Source organism: Xiphophorus couchianus, chromosome 13, assembly GCF_001444195.1.
Source record: "Xiphophorus couchianus chromosome 13, X_couchianus-1.0, whole genome shotgun sequence".
In the NCBI taxonomy this organism is placed as follows: Eukaryota; Metazoa; Chordata; class Actinopteri; order Cyprinodontiformes; family Poeciliidae; genus Xiphophorus; species Xiphophorus couchianus.
In genome coordinates this window covers 19,614,920-19,631,490 of record NC_040240.1, presented here as the reverse complement: position 1 = coordinate 19,631,490, position 16,571 = coordinate 19,614,920, and the positions used below count along the sequence as shown (strand labels likewise).

Sequence of the window (16,571 nt, the reverse complement as noted above, 5' to 3'; positions counted from 1 at the left end):
CAGGATATATTCTGGTTTTTTGGGGGGTTTTTTACAGAATTTCTGTCAGACGTTTCCCGTTATTTAACAGTTTTTCTGTAAATTAAAGGTTTTCTGTGTTTAAAATTTAACATGGAAAAATTTTAAATTCTCGAAAACAATTGCTAAATCACTGAAAAAAATTTTGCCGGAAATTCCGTACAAAAACCAGTAAATGTACTGGCAGAAAATTACCAGGACATTGTTGGGTTTTTTAACGGATTTTTAATTTTTTTTACTGTGTGGTCCGAGCAGGTATAATTTTAAAGAAATTAATGAAAACAATTACACAGGTCATCTGAAGTCATCATCAAAATCTTCAAAGCAAAATCAGTAAAGTGATTTTTTTTTCACTGTACAAATGTTTGACAGCAATTAAGCTTGATTTGAAGACTGTGGGAGGAGTTATGAAGGGGCAACTTCACTAAGGTGTTATTGCAGAATAAAAGATACAGAGTAACTTCACACTTGAATTCATATTATATCGTCTGACCACTGCGAGTTCTCATGTGAATAGATAAACTCTTTTTATGGATGAAACTTTTAAAACAAGTAATACATGATAAAGGTTTCACATCTGTGTGAATCCTCATGTGGATAGTTAAACAAAATTTTTTTGTGAAACTCTTTCCACAACTAATACATGTGAAAGGTTTCTCACCAGTGTGAATGCTCATGTGATAAGCTAAATGATGTTTCTGAGTGAAACTCTTTCCACATCTAATACGTGTGAAAGGTTTCTCACCTGTGTGAATCCTCATGTGGGTAGTTAAACTACATTTGGGAGAGAAACTCTTTCCACAACTAATACATGTGAAAGGTTTCTAACCTGTGTGAATCCTCGTGTGTCTCATCAATTTGCTGTTTTGAGAAAAGGTTTTATCACAAACTTTACAGGGATATAATTTTTTATCAAGGTGAGATTTTTTGTGCTTTTTCTGTTTTGGACCTTCAGTAGTTCCTTCTTTCTGTTTGGTTTTCTGACATCTCTTGTTTTGTTTCTGCTCTTCGTCTCTCTTTTCTCCTGGGTGTCCAGAATTGTTTCCTTCCTGATTCTGCTTCACATCTTCAGGAGAAGCATGAGAGACGCGTTGGTTCCTGTTTGGTTCTGTTTCATTGTTTATTCGTTTCTCATTAGAAGGGGTCACCAAAATGTCTCCAGTCTTCTGTTTCAGTACAAGATGCTCTTTGTCCTGACTGATGCAGAGTTGATTCTCTTCCTCTCTGAACTGTTGATGTTCTGGTTCCTCTTGCTCCAGTTTTATCGGGACAGGTTCTGGTTCCTCCTTCTTGTTGCTCGGCTCTTTGAGAATCTCCTCCTCTTTACACACACAGCATTGTGGACAATCTGGCAAAAAGAAAAAACAAAAGCCTATAACTTTAAGTAGAACACAAAAATGTCACTTTAATTTGTTGGTGCTTCTGAACAGGCTCTATTTTATTTGAAAATGAACCAACATCCCTCTGACTGGAAGGGAACAAGGTGTGTCGAAATACAACTCTGGAAAAACTGCACAGTTTCGTAAAAATCAACATCTCTGCATGTATGGTTGGCATTTCATTCCAGTGTCAGTTGAATTCTAACCCAAGTCCACCTCAATGTTTGCGGCAGGAATGGCATAAGGTCTCCCAAAAGCAGTGTGAAATACTGGAGGAAAGCATGACGAAACACGTGACGTAAAAACATTTTGCTAGACAATGTCAAACATTGAGAAGTTTAAGTTATTGTTATCAAACCTTATCAAATACGGAGTTTTGAAGCCAAAAATACCTGAGAAATATACAGAGCCAACCATGAGAATCAACTCGTTTAAAGTTTAAACTCAGTTTCACACAAACACAAAGACCCTATAGATGTTGGGCTGTTGAACTGGACCATTCAAGCTAATTTTCTGTTAGCAGCTTTACAAATCTTTTACATGACATTACCAAGACACATTAAAACAAACCTTTATCTTGTCTTTTTTCTATTCTTTCTCTTTTCTCCCTCCCTGAAGGATAAGTCCTGTTTGGAGACATTGTTTTGCTGATTTATCTTCTGACCGGAGCTTTTCACGTTTGGATGAGGCTCATGTTACCAGCGAAGCGTGCGGTACCTACCGCGGCCACCAGGTGCCGCCAAGAGCATATTTTTTCTTTCTATCAATAAAATACTAATTTCTACATACATTATCAAATATATATTATTGTAAAAACAAACCACTTAATAGTGACATTGTGTGGCTTTGATATGACAGAAATTATTACTAAGAAAAATAAATAAAATAAGCTCCACTGAGGGGCCCCCTAGTGGCCCTTAGTGGCTGCTTGGTTTGCTAATGCCTTGTGCCGGCTCTGGCAATCAATGCAGGAAAATTAATTTGTGGTGAATCTTGCATTTTCTTTAAAGTACAAATCCATTTTATTTAATTTGAAAAGATTTTATTCAGAGTAAAACTGGTTAATATAATTTGAAAGAAAACTCAATCTCATTTTACTTTAAAGACAAAAATATCACAAATACTTTTTTGCAGATTTTTTTAAAAAAACATTCAATTCTTTACATTCTAGTTTTGATTTTAAAAACTTTTAAAATAAACCCCACTAACTCTCTCTATTGTACAGAATAATACAAATCAATCCCTCAAGTCCAATCATGTGAGAATGTTCTGGAAGGGAGTCCATGTCCGGTCAAACTCTGTTAATGCATGAAATAGTCAGTGGGCCCCCAAGCCTCTTCATCCATCAGCATCAGTACTGGCACTCCTCAGGGCTGTGTGCTGAGCCCTCTGCTCTTCACGTTGTGCACACACAACATACAGTTTGACATAAACAGTATGTTAATACAATAACATACAGTTTATCATTATTGTTTTTTGATACAGAATATACCAGAAAAATAAAACATCAATGAAGGAAAATGTGTCATGGTTGCACATCTCCAAGTATCCAAATGATCACATTTAACAAATACAACAATTTTCAGCTTTATAGACATGAAACCCCTCCAGTCTTTCATTCTAGTTTTAAACCAAATCAGATCTATAGTGAACCTCAACATAGGACATGTATGGAAAATACTTCTACTGCTTTTCACCTGTGTGACGCCTCGTGGCGAGTCAAACTACCTTTGAGACTAAAGATTTTTCCACAGTTTACACATGAATATGGCTTTTCACCAGTGTGAATCATCATGTGCTGAGTTAAATTCCGTTTTCGAAAAAAACTTTTTCCACAATTCACACATAAAAACGGCTTTTCACCAGTGTGAATCATCATGTGCTGAGTTAAAATCCGTTTTTGACTAAAACGTTTTCCACAATTCACACATGAAAACGGCTTTTCACCAGTGTGAATCATCATGTGCCGAGTTAAATCCTGTTTTTGACTAAAACTTTTTCCACAGTTCACACATGAAAACGGCTTTTCACCAGTGTGAATCATCATGTGCCGAGTTAAATCCTGTTTTTGACTAAAACTTTTTCCACAGTTCACACATGAATATGGCTTTTCACCTGTGTGAATCCTCGCGTGCCGAGTTAAACTCTGTTTTACACTAAAACTTTCTCCACAGTTCACACATGAAAACGGCTTTTCACCAGTGTGAATCATCATGTGCCGAGTTAAATCCTGTTTTTGACTAAAACTTTTTCCACAGTTTTCACATGAAAACGGCTTTTCACCTGTGTGAATCCTCGCGTGCCGAGTTAAATCCTGTTTTTGACTAAAACGTTTTCCACAGTTCACACATGAAAACAGCTTTTCACCAGAGTGAATCCTCATGTGATGAGTAAAATGATGTTTGTGAGTAAAACATTTTCCACAGTTGATACATGTAAACGGCTTTTCACCCGTATGAGTTCTCATGTGAGCATCAAAATCAGATTTGAAAGCAAAACGCTTTTTACAGATGTCACATGAGAAACGTTTTCTTCTTTCCTGATTTTGGTTCTCAGTTTCAGCAGCTCCCTGGAAGATGACTTGGTTCCTGTTTGGTTCTGATTCAGTGTGGTCTGTTTGCTCATCAACAGGAACCAACATGCAGGTATCAGTCTCCTGTTTTAATTCAATCTGTTCTTCAGCCTGACTGCAGTAAACTTCTTTCTCTTCCACTTTTATCTGATGATCTTCAGGCTCTTCCTGTTCTTGTTTCACCTGCACAGGTTCTAACTCCTCCTGGTCCAGAGTGGATCTCCTCTCCAGGTTATAAACGTTACACTTCAGGGAATCTGGAGAAGAAAACAGAGAAAAAGAGTAATTGTTAACTTTACTGAAGTAAATAGGAGACACTGTTCATTGTTTAAAACAGCAAGGAACAAAAAACCCACTTGAAAATTCAAGAGCGCAGACAGAGATACAGATCAGTCGATATATCCAGCTGACATTTGGATAATTCTCAAATCAACAGATGTAAAAAATATATTTTATTTATTACAAAATTAATTGTAGTCTGGATTATTGTTCATATTTAACAGTAAAATGTATTATTTCAAGATTTTTATTTTTATTACTTTGAATTATATTAAAATTTTATTGTAGTCCACTTTATATTTTTATGGTTTATTTCTAAACATGAGTTTATTTGTAGGTTTATTTGTTATTAACTTTTGTAAGTTAGACATTAAGAACTGTGGGTCCATTTTCTGTAAGTATAGGGACTGGTATAGGACCAGCATGCACTGGGTTGGGCCTGTGGGTTTTGACCAGAGCAGGAGAGGAAACAATGAAAAGTAGTGATGGTGAGATGCAGCTTCATGAAGCCCTGAGGAACTCCATCCAATCATTCGACTCATGAGCCGATGCACCGCGGTGCTTCATTTGCTCTACTGTGACATCAACTGGACAATATATGTAAAATAGGCAACGTGAAAACAACATGAAGCTTTACAATGAATAAACAAGTTTAAAATGTTTGTGATTCTGATACATAAATTCTGATTAATCTGGTTGTATGAAACAATGGCTGGATCCAAAAGAAGAAACAAATAGAAAAGAGGGTTGTGATTGGCTTGTAGGCCTGTCACGGTAGCAAATTTTGCTGAGCGATTAATTGTCTCAAAAATTATTGCGATAAACGATAATATTGTTTGAAGACCTTTTTACACTGATTTAATGGAAATGATATAATAATCCATGCGATTTCTTGCCAAAGATAGATGCACTTTATTTTCAAAAGAACACTAAATACTGGAACTGATAAGCAAAATAAACAAAACAACCAAAAAACAAAAATAAAATGGTCTCCATTAACAAAAAACGCACTTGAAAAAAAAACCAACATAAAGTAAAAGTGGAAATAAATACTGCATTCAATCAAAAGAGTGCAGATTATGAAGTCTGTGTACTATATTGCCCTTCAGTAATAGATTTAAATGGAGAAGAGGTATTGCAACTACCTGATGCAATAGTTCACACTACAGATTTTTTGCTCCTATTTTTCCCCTTACAACAATCTTAGATCGTTGGTCTTTCTAAGATTATGTGGTGTGTTATGGTAGATCGTCGTTGCCGCTCCGATCTAAATCAGGGTTTTTTTCCCCACTGGGAGCTTAACGCAGCCTGTTGAATGTGACAGGTAGCCAATCAGAAAGCGCGGATTCTCCTCCGCACTTTCTGAGGGGAAATTACGTCGGGGAATCCCAAACAGCTGCGCAACCCGAAGTCCGGAGGACATTGGAGATGATATATGGAAACAACATTAATGTTTATTCAACATGCAAAGAATATAGAAATGACAAGAGGAGGAGTTGGAGCGAAATTGCTACCGCAGTTGATAAACCCGGTAACTTTTCAGCTGTTCTTCGTTAACGTGACGTAAATAGGTTCTAATGATTTTCATTTAGTCAGGACTTTACGCTGAAACTAGCCACATGCATTGCAGGTAGATTGTAGTAAAGCATTGATTAATACCTGGTTTTAAAATTAGTTAACTGGACTTGTAGCCATTATTTTGTGCCCATTGTTGGACACCACATGGCAGGAACGAACCCGATCGAACCGTCTACCTAGGATTTCTGTCGGCTAATGTGTGGTCTGTCAGGGTTTGAAAATGGGCCGACAATCGGCGACAGATCTAAGATCGTGTAGTGTGCGCTGGGCTTTACACTGAGGAAATGAGGAAGGGAGGATCAGTGGAGAGCACCGGAATTGAGCCTTTTTTCATTCAGTGTCATTAACAGAAAGAGAAAAAGGCCGGAAGAGACGATAATGCCGATAATTAAAATGACGTCGATAGTTTTAATTTATCGTAAGATTAATCGATTTATCGTTTATCGCGACAGGCCTATTGGCTTGTTACTCGTTATGTCACCAGGGACAACGATTTATTACTAAAAAATAAAAACTTTAACTGCTCAGGTTTAGGTGAGTTCTCTGTCTTACGCGCTTCATTACTCGACACATCAGTAATGGAAAGTTTGATCTTTGTTATTTGCTTGTCAAACTGGAAAAAATAAACTATAAAAGCAATTTTCAAGTTTTTTGGACATTGAACTTCTTTTACCTTCGTACGAAGCATCACCTCAGTGCAGCAGTGGCTTGTTGACTGAACTTTTATAGGATGTTTGGTTTGACAAACAATCGGCACTACAATATATTTAATACAAATTATTACATTTTGCAGCTACTAACACACTATTATTGTTTCATGCTGTTTGCATTTGTAGTGGGTTGAGGAAAAAAGGTTAAAAAAAATCAATAAATAAATAGAAAATACACCCCCTATTTTTCTATCGGAGTTGGTCTTGTCTTTTGTCTTTGTTTTTTTCCTGTGTGTGTAGACGTGTTTGTTGTGTGCGTGTGTCTTCTTGCCAGTGGGGGCGCTCTCGCGCCGCCGTGGGTCTAGCGAGGAGAACGAGTTTCCTGGCTCTGGGCATGCGCGGCTCAGAATAAACGAGCTCTGCCAGAGTAACATTGTTTCAACTCGCTTCCTCTGTGATCCACAGGTAAGATAGAAGGCCACTCTCATGAGCCATGTAAAATGATCTGTACATATATAAAGATTAATTTCGGAGTCTATTGTATAACTTACATGTATAATAAGTTTTGTATTGCCGTTGATCTGTGTCGGTGTGTAGCTTGCTTTTTGTTGTTGGAGCCTTGGGGATTTTTAAATTTATTTATATCACTTGATCGGTCAGTATTGTTTGGGTAGCATTATAATATTTTTGTTTCTTATAACAGTGTATTTATTTGTGGTGGGCTTGATCTCTTTTGTGGCCGCTGTAACAGTTACAACTGACAAACGTTAAAAAAACAGTTGTAACTGACAAACGTTGGTGTTTACTGTGTGTTGTAGATGGAATGTTTTGTTCAGTTGGGTTATGTTAATTTAGGATTAGATTTTCTTAATTTCTTTTGCTATTATGTTATTTTATTTGAGGATTTTATTTTATTTTATTTCTTTGTGGAAACTCCGGATGTTGTTGACTTTATTTGAATTGTATTGTGGTTGTGTTTTTTTAATTGAAAATGCGCGGCTCAGAATAAACGAGCTCTGCCAGAGTAACATTGTTTCAACTCACTTCCTCTGTGATCCACAAAAATTGGTTGCAAAGGATTCATGTGCCTTTGCACCGCTTGATACTGGCTCAGATTCCCCTAGGTCTGGTGCCAGTAACACATTGCAAGGCTTTACTAGCTTGGATATGCACGTTCCAATTAGTAATTACCTGAGATCATTGGATGAAGCTGAAGTTGGTTTCCGATTCCAGCTTCTGATTCAGCAAATGGCTAAAGGGCGAGTCCACTTAATTTCTCACTACCTTCCACATCTTTAATCGACTCTAGTTTAAAAACTACAACAGCTAGACTCTTCTGACCTGGACTGGGTTAATCTGCTCTCACAGCAGAATATTTATAACCATGTTTCTGATTTGTGAAACTTCAATAAAGGTTGATTTCACCACTTTTAAATCTCTGTTATAGTATAACTGCTCAAATTCCCAAACTACCATAACACCTAAACTCTTGAAATCTGGACAAGATTATTTTCAACTAACAGCAGAATATTTAAAACCATCTTTGTGATTTGTGAAACTTTTATCTGATTCGTGGAACTTCAATAAAATGCCATTTTTACACATCTTTGCATCCTGCTCATATTAAAACTGCTCTAATGCCAAAACTACATCAACTACACACTTCAAACTTGGACTAGATTATTCTTCTCTAATAGCAGAATATTTTAATTCATGTTTGGGATTTGTGAAACTTCACTAAAGTTTAGATTACTATTCACACTTGTTCCATGCAGTTTTTTAAAATTCCAATTCAATTCTAATTCAAAACCACTTAATTAATCCTAATGGGAAATTAAATGTTGGTGTTACTCATGAATTCTTCCAAGAGTTATTGTAGATGGAGATGGTTGTTGGAAGGAAAGATCTTCTGCAGCAGTCTGTTACATAAAGTTTCACAAATCAGAAAAAGGTTTCACAAATCAGAAAAAAGTTTCACAAATCCCAAACATGGTTTTAAATATTCTGCCATTAGAGCAGAATAATCCAGTCCAGGTTTTGAAGAGTGTAGTTGTTGTAGTTTTTAAACCAGAGTCTATTAAAGATGCGAAAGGAAGTGAAAAATTAGGTGGAATCGGAAACCAACTTCAGCTTCGTGTAGTTAAAGGAGGAAAAGCCATAAAAGGTCATTTTATTTCTACATCAATGAGCCATTTTCACAGCGTAATTGTGATTCCTGCGTTCATTTACCGGTTAACAAAACATTTATACGGGAAAAGAACATTTACTAAAATGATCCTCATACAGAAAGGTGCAGACATTTAGACCTTAACCTGCATCCAAACGCTGGTGGTTCCTACCTATTCGGTGTAAGATTATCTGGGGCCTCCGGGAGAAATCCAGCAGTCTGCGATGATCATCCATCTCTTCCTCCGACTTGACGATGATTTCTTTAAACTCTGTGAATGTTTCTTCAGCAGCAGTTAACGGCTCGTTGATAAACTCGTTTAGAGAAACAGTCGAACATTCAACCAAACAGACCATGCGCCATTTTCTTTGTCTTCTTCTTCTTCTTCTTTGGGATTTTATGACTGTCGTTCATTCATGTCATTGCATTACCGCCACCTTGTGGATCTTACGATCATCACATCTAAAGATTTCTCATACAGTGCCAGTTCTCTTTGAAAGACGTAAAATCTTTTCTTCCACTTTATCTAAATAAAACAAATACAATATTAGTATTCCAGTTTTCCACAAATCCAAAGTTAATATTGTCTTCTGATTCGTATCTCCTACATCCCGCAACATGTTTCACAGTTTCTTCACTCCACCAGATCAGAACCTTTCCTATAGTTTCCGTATATCCACAATGATCGCTGCTGCTTTGTTCGGAGTTACCGCTGGTTCCGCCCATCCTGTGGCTTATTGAGAGCCGATCAGCACCGGCTTGTTCACTGAATTGTGCGGTGCTGGTGGTCGAGTGTAAAAGACTTTTAACGGTTTTATCTATTTGATTTTTCTACCGGTATTTTAATAATAGTTTGTATTTTTTTCTTTTTAGCTCTGAGGATTGAAGGTGGTGCGTTTGGCCCAGATGGTGGCGCCCCCTGTTGCTGTGGCTGTCCCGTGATCAACATAAATCGATTGAGGGAAATCCAACGAGTGTTTGTGACGTCACGGTGTTTGGTGATTCTTTGCTCGGGAGCCTCCGATCCAGAACCTGTCAGCACCTACCGCCAAGCCTCGGCAACTCAGCTTAGTTTTTCCTAACTTCTTCTCATCTACATAGAGGTATTATTTAATTTTACTGTTTTTATTTTAATAAATTATTATAACTTTGAAACAGTGTCTATTGCAATTCACTCTAAATTTCCCCTCTCGCTGCTCCTCTTTTTATTCAGACTTGGGAAACCCTAGTTACAGAAGTTAACAGCTGCTAGAAAAAGCAAATTAAAGTAAGATAAATGAGTACATATGAAAATAAGAAATTTAAAATCTAACAAATAGCTAAAAATTGTAATTTATACCAGGTGAGTCTTTCTCCCCTACAATGTGGACCGGTACCAGTACTGGACTGATTCTGATCCTTCAAATGATTCTAACATAACTTAGAAGTTGATGTAAAAATAATGTTTGTTTTGGCCACAAAATGATTATGCTCAGCAGCAAACAACAAATCACCAACTACAGCATAGAGCAGCTCATCCATGTAGCAGCTATGTAGCCTGACGTAAAAACATTTTGCTAGACAATGTCAAACATTGAGAAGTTTAAGTTATTGTTTTCAAACCTTATCAAATACGGAATTTTGAAGCCAAAAATACCTGAGAAATATACAGAGCCAACCATGAGAATCAACTCGTTTAAAGTTTAAACTCAGTTTCACACAAACACAAAGACCCTATAAATGTTGGGCTGTTGAACTGGACCATTCAAGCTAGTTTTCTGTTAGCAGCTTTACAAATCTTTTACATGACATTACCAAGACACATTAAAACAAACCTTTATCTTGGCTTTTTTCTATTCTTCCTTTCTTTTCTCCCTCCCTGAAGGATAAGTCCTTTTTGGAGACATTGTTTTGCTGACTTGTCTTCTGACCGGAGCTTTTCACGTCTGGATGAGGCTCATGTTACCAGCGAAGCGTGCGGTACCTACCGCGGCCACCAGGGGCCGCCAAGAGCATATTGTTTCTTTCTATCAATAAAAAAATAATTTCTACATACATTATCAAATATATATATTATTGTAAAAACAAACCACTTAATAGTGACATTGTGTGGTTTTGATATTATGACAGAAATTATTACTAAGAAAAATAAATAAAATCAGCTCCACTGAGGGGACCCCTTAGTGGCCCTGGGGCCCATAGTGGCTGCTTAGATTGCTAATGCCTTGTGCCGGCTCTGGCAATGAAAGCAGGAAAATTAATTTGTGGTGAATCTTGCATTTTCTTTAAAGTACAAATCCATTTTATTTCATTTGAAAAGATTTTATTCAGAGTAAAACTGGTTGGTACTGGTACTGTGTGGTCCGAGCAGGTATAATTTTAAAGAAATTAATGAAAACAATTACACAGGTCATCTGAAGTCATCATCAAAATCTTCAAAGCAAAATCAGTAAAGTGATTTTTTTTTCACTGTACAAATGTTTGACAGCAATTAAGCTTGATTTGAAGACTGTGGGAGGAGTTATGAAGGGGCAACTTCACTAAGGTGTTATTGCAGAATAAAAGATACAGAGTAACTTCACACTTGAATTCATATTATATCGTCTGACCACTGCGAGTTCTCATGTGAATAGATAAACTCTTTTTATGGATGAAACTTTTAAAACAAGTAATACATGATAAAGGTTTCACATCTGTGTGAATCCTCATGTGGATAGTTAAACAAAATTTTTTTGTGAAACTCTTTCCACAACTAATACATGTGAAAGGTTTCTCACCAGTGTGAATGCTCATGTGATAAGCTAAATGATGTTTCTGAGTGAAACTCTTTCCACATCTAATACGTGTGAAAGGTTTCTCACCTGTGTGAATCCTCATGTGGGTAGTTAAACTACATTTGGGAGAGAAACTCTTTCCACAACTAATACATGTGAAAGGTTTCTAACCTGTGTGAATCCTCGTGTGTCTCATCAATTTGCTGTTTTGAGAAAAGGTTTTATCACAAACTTTACAGGGATATAATTTTTTATCAAGGTGAGATTTTTTGTGCTTTTTCTGTTTTGGACCTTCAGTAGTTCCTTCTTTCTGTTTGGTTTTCTGACATCTCTTGTTTTGTTTCTGCTCTTCGTCTCTCTTTTCTCCTGGGTGTCCAGAATTGTTTCCTTCCTGATTCTGCTTCACATCTTCAGGAGAAGCATGAGAGACGCGTTGGTTCCTGTTTGGTTCTGTTTCATTGTTTATTCGTTTCTCATTAGAAGGGGTCACCAAAATGTCTCCAGTCTTCTGTTTCAGTACAAGATGCTCTTTGTCCTGACTGATGCAGAGTTGATTCTCTTCCTCTCTGAACTGTTGATGTTCTGGTTCCTCTTGCTCCAGTTTTATCGGGACAGGTTCTGGTTCCTCCTTCTTGTTGCTCGGCTCTTTGAGAATCTCCTCCTCTTTACACACACAGCATTGTGGACAATCTGGCAAAAAGAAAAAACAAAAGCCTATAACTTTAAGTAGAACACAAAAATGTCACTTTAATTTGTTGGTGCTTCTGAACAGGCTCTATTTTATTTGAAAATGAACCAACATCCCTCTGACTGGAAGGGAACAAGGTGTGTCGAAATACAACTCTGGAAAAACTGCACAGTTTCGTAAAAATCAACATCTCTGCATGTATGGTTGGCATTTCATTCCAGTGTCAGTTGAATTCTAACCCAAGTCCACCTCAATGTTTGCGGCAGGAATGGCATAAGGTCTCCCAAAAGCAGTGTGAAATACTGGAGGAAAGCATGACGAAACACGTGACGTAAAAACATTTTGCTAGACAATGTCAAACATTGAGAAGTTTAAGTTATTGTTATCAAACCTTATCAAATACGGAGTTTTGAAGCCAAAAATACCTGAGAAATATACAGAGCCAACCATGAGAATCAACTCGTTTAAAGTTTAAACTCAGTTTCACACAAACACAAAGACCCTATAGATGTTGGGCTGTTGAACTGGACCATTCAAGCTAATTTTCTGTTAGCAGCTTTACAAATCTTTTACATGACATTACCAAGACACATTAAAACAAACCTTTATCTTGTCTTTTTTCTATTCTTTCTCTTTTCTCCCTCCCTGAAGGATAAGTCCTGTTTGGAGACATTGTTTTGCTGATTTATCTTCTGACCGGAGCTTTTCACGTTTGGATGAGGCTCATGTTACCAGCGAAGCGTGCGGTACCTACCGCGGCCACCAGGTGCCGCCAAGAGCATATTTTTTCTTTCTATCAATAAAATACTAATTTCTACATACATTATCAAATATATATTATTGTAAAAACAAACCACTTAATAGTGACATTGTGTGGCTTTGATATGACAGAAATTATTACTAAGAAAAATAAATAAAATAAGCTCCACTGAGGGGCCCCCTAGTGGCCCTTAGTGGCTGCTTGGTTTGCTAATGCCTTGTGCCGGCTCTGGCAATCAATGCAGGAAAATTAATTTGTGGTGAATCTTGCATTTTCTTTAAAGTACAAATCCATTTTATTTAATTTGAAAAGATTTTATTCAGAGTAAAACTGGTTAATATAATTTGAAAGAAAACTCAATCTCATTTTACTTTAAAGACACAAATATATCAAATATTTTTTTGCAGATTTTTTAAAAAAACACTCAATTCTGTACATTCTAGTTTTGATTTTAAAAACTTTTAAAATAAACCCCACTAACTCTCTCTATGGTACAGAATAATACAAATCAATCCCTCAAGTCCAATCATGTGAGAATGTTCTGGAAGGGAGTCCATGTCCGGTCAAACTCTGTTAATGCATGAAATAGTCAGTGGGCCCCCAAGCCTCTTCATCTATCAGCATCAGTACTGGCACTCCTCAGGGCTGTGTGCTGAGCCCTCTGCTCTTCATGTTGTACACACACAACATACAGTTTGACATAAACAGTAAGTTAATACAATAACATACAGTTTATCATTATTGTTTATTGATAAAGAATATACCAAAAAAAAACAAGAAAGCATCTCTGAAGGAAAATGTGTCATGGTTGCACATCTACAAGTATCCAAATGATCACATTTAACAAATACAACAATTTTCAGCTTTATAGACATGAAACCCCTCCAGTCTTTCATTCTAGTTTTAAACCAAATCAGTTCTATAGTGAACCTCATCATAGGACATGTATGGAAAATACTTCTACTGCTTTTCACCTGTGTGACGCCTCAAGTGGTGAATTAAACTACCTTTGCGACTAAAGATTTTTCCACAGTTCACACATGAAAACGGCTTTTCACCAGTGTGAATCATCAAGTGCCGAGTTAAATCCTGTTTTTGACTAAAACCTTTTCCACAGTTCACACATGAAAACGGCTTTTCACCTGTGTGAATCATCATGTGCCGAGTAAAAACCTGTTTTTGACTAAAACTTTTTCCACAGTTCACACATGAAAACGGCTTTTCACCTGTGTGAATCATCATGTGATGAGTTAAATGACCTTTTTGACTAAACCTTTTTCCACAGTTCACACATGAAAACGGCTTTTCACCAGTGTGAATCCTCATGTGCCGAGTTAAATCCTGTTTTTGACTAAACATTTTTCCACAGTTCACACATGAAAACGGCTTTTCACTTGTGTGAATCATCATGTGCCGAGTTAAATCCTGTTTTTGACTAAACCTTTTTCCACAGTTCACACATGAAAACGGCTTTTCACCTGTGTGAATCATCATGTGCCGAGTTAAATCCCGTTTTTGACTAAAACCTTTTCCACAGTTCACACATGAAAACGGCTTTTCACCTGTGTGAATCATCATGTGCCGAGTTAAATTCTGTTTGCGACTAAAACTTTTTCCACAGTTCACACATGAAAACGGCTTTTCACCAGAGTGAATCCTCATGTGATGAGTAAAATGATGTTTGCGACTAAAACTTTTTCCACAGTTCACACATGAAAATGGCTTTTCACCAGAGTGAATCCTCATGTGATGAGTAAAATGATGTTTGCGACTAAAACTTTTTCCACAGTTCACACATGAAAACGGCTTTTCACCAGTGTGAATCCTCATGTGCCGAGTTAAATACTTTTTTTGACTAAAACTTTTTCCACAGTTCACACATGAAAACGGCTTTTCACCAGTGTGAATCATCATGTGCTGAGTTAAATCCTGTTTTTGACTAAAACATTTTCCACAGGTCACACATGAAAACGGCTTTTCACCCGTATGAGTTCTCATATGAGCATCAAAAACAGATTTGAAAGTCAAACGCTTTTTACAGATGTCACATGAGAAAGGTTTTCTTCTTTCCTGATTTTGGTTCTCAGCTTCAGCAGCTTCCTGGAAGATGACTTGGTTCCTGTTTGGTTCTGATTCAGTGTGGTCTGTTTGCTCATCAACAGGAACCACCATGCAGATATCAGTCTCCTGTTTCAATTCAATCTGTTCTTCAGCCTGACTGCAGTAAACTTCTTTCTCTTCCACTTTTATCTGATGATCTTCTGGCTATTCCTGTTCTTGTTTCACCTGCAGAGGTTCCAACTCCTCCTGGTCCACAGTGGATCTCCTCTCCTGGTTATAAACGTTACACTTCAGGGAATCTGGACAAGAAAATAGAGCAAAAGAGTAATTGTTAACTTTACTGAAGTAAATAGGAGAAATTGTTCATTGTTTGAAACAGCAAGGAACAAAGAAAACACACAAAAAAAACACAATTGAAAATTCAAGAGCGCAGACAGAGATACAGATCAGTCGATATATCCAGCTGACATTTGAAGAATTCTCAAGTGAACAGATGTAAAAAATATATTTTATTAATTAGAAAATTAATTGTAGTCGGGATCATTGTTCATATTGTTGAGAAAAAATGATTATTTTTGGTGCTTAATACAGTTAATCTTACAGCATGTGTAAAAGTTATATTCAATACTCTTATTTGGAACAGGTTTTGTGTGAGCATTCGGGATGGGACCGAATGAGCAGGCATTCAGACAAGCAGGCGCCTCCCGCTGTCTGCCGAGATCACACAAGAGCCATAAAATTAGCATTCCGATGGGGCAGAAGTGTTGGAGTTTGGGGGAAGAGAGTTCAGAGGTATCTGCGAAATCTCAACTCAGGACCTTCTGCGCCCGAGATCCTCCGTACCACTACAGGGATTAGTGCTAAGTGGTCCGCCCTTTTGTCTCGACAGAAACCAGACGCCCTTCGAGCTTTGCTGTAAATTAGAGACTTCTCAAGTTTCTCTGAGGGCCGAAGGGGTTTCTAATTGGTCGAACAACGGAACGCCTTAATTGAATATATTAAATAGAAGAAACACCCACTCAGTATAAAATTTCGTGTCAGCGCTAAAAATGCAGAGAGTTTCCACTATTTTTTGGCTCTCTCCAAAGACGCGTCTTTGCCTTTTTGTTTGTCTTTGTCTTCGTTCTGTTGATCTGTCTTTGTCTGTATGGGGAAATCAATGCATATCTTTGTACCTCTGCAGCTTTGTTAATTGATTCATGCGTTGCTTTGTATAGGATCAAACTCTGTTATCTCTGACGTCAACGCGCTTTGTTGTTTGTTTCACTACAGCTGCAGCGCCGCCCGTTGAGAGGACCCGGGAATTAAGGAGGAAAAGAGCCAAAGGTTTTGTCCAAAGTTATTATTAAATTATTCTTCCTTAACAATATTTAACAGTAAAATGTATTATTTCAAGATATTGATTTCTATTAATTTGAATTATATTAAAATTGTATTGTAGTCCACTTTATATTTTTATGGTTTATTTATAAACATGAGTTTATTTGTCGGTTTATTTGTTATTAACTTTTCTAAGTTAGACATTAAGAACTGTGGGTCCATTTTCTGTAAGTATAGGGACTGGTATAGGACCAGCATGCACTGGGTTGGGCCTGTTGGTTTTGACCAGAGCAGGAGAGGAAACAATGAAAAGTAGTGATGGTGAGATGCAGCTTCATGAAGCCCT

At 37.2% G+C, this 16,571-nt stretch overlaps 1 protein-coding gene across 2 annotated transcripts in view; it reads right to left on the bottom strand.

Annotated features, from left to right (window-relative positions):
• Window positions 1-2,542: 2,542 nt before the first annotated feature.
• The window catches only part of LOC114155811 (gastrula zinc finger protein XlCGF8.2DB-like), a 35,348-nt gene continuing 21,319 nt past the window's right edge, over window positions 2,543-16,571 (bottom strand). The window contains exons 1-2 of one of the 2 annotated variants that reach the window (XR_003597827.1): window positions 3,177-3,234; window positions 2,543-3,094 (exon numbers count right to left, since the gene is read on the bottom strand). Coding sequence is in view for 1 of the 2 variants with exons in the window: in XM_028035922.1 (XP_027891723.1) it covers window positions 3,081-3,094; window positions 3,261-4,226 (980 nt within the window). In the remaining variant the exon portion in view is untranslated. Of the gene's footprint in view, window positions 3,095-3,176; window positions 3,235-3,260; window positions 4,227-16,571 lie in introns of those variants that run through there. The other variant, XM_028035922.1, reaches the window with a different exon arrangement.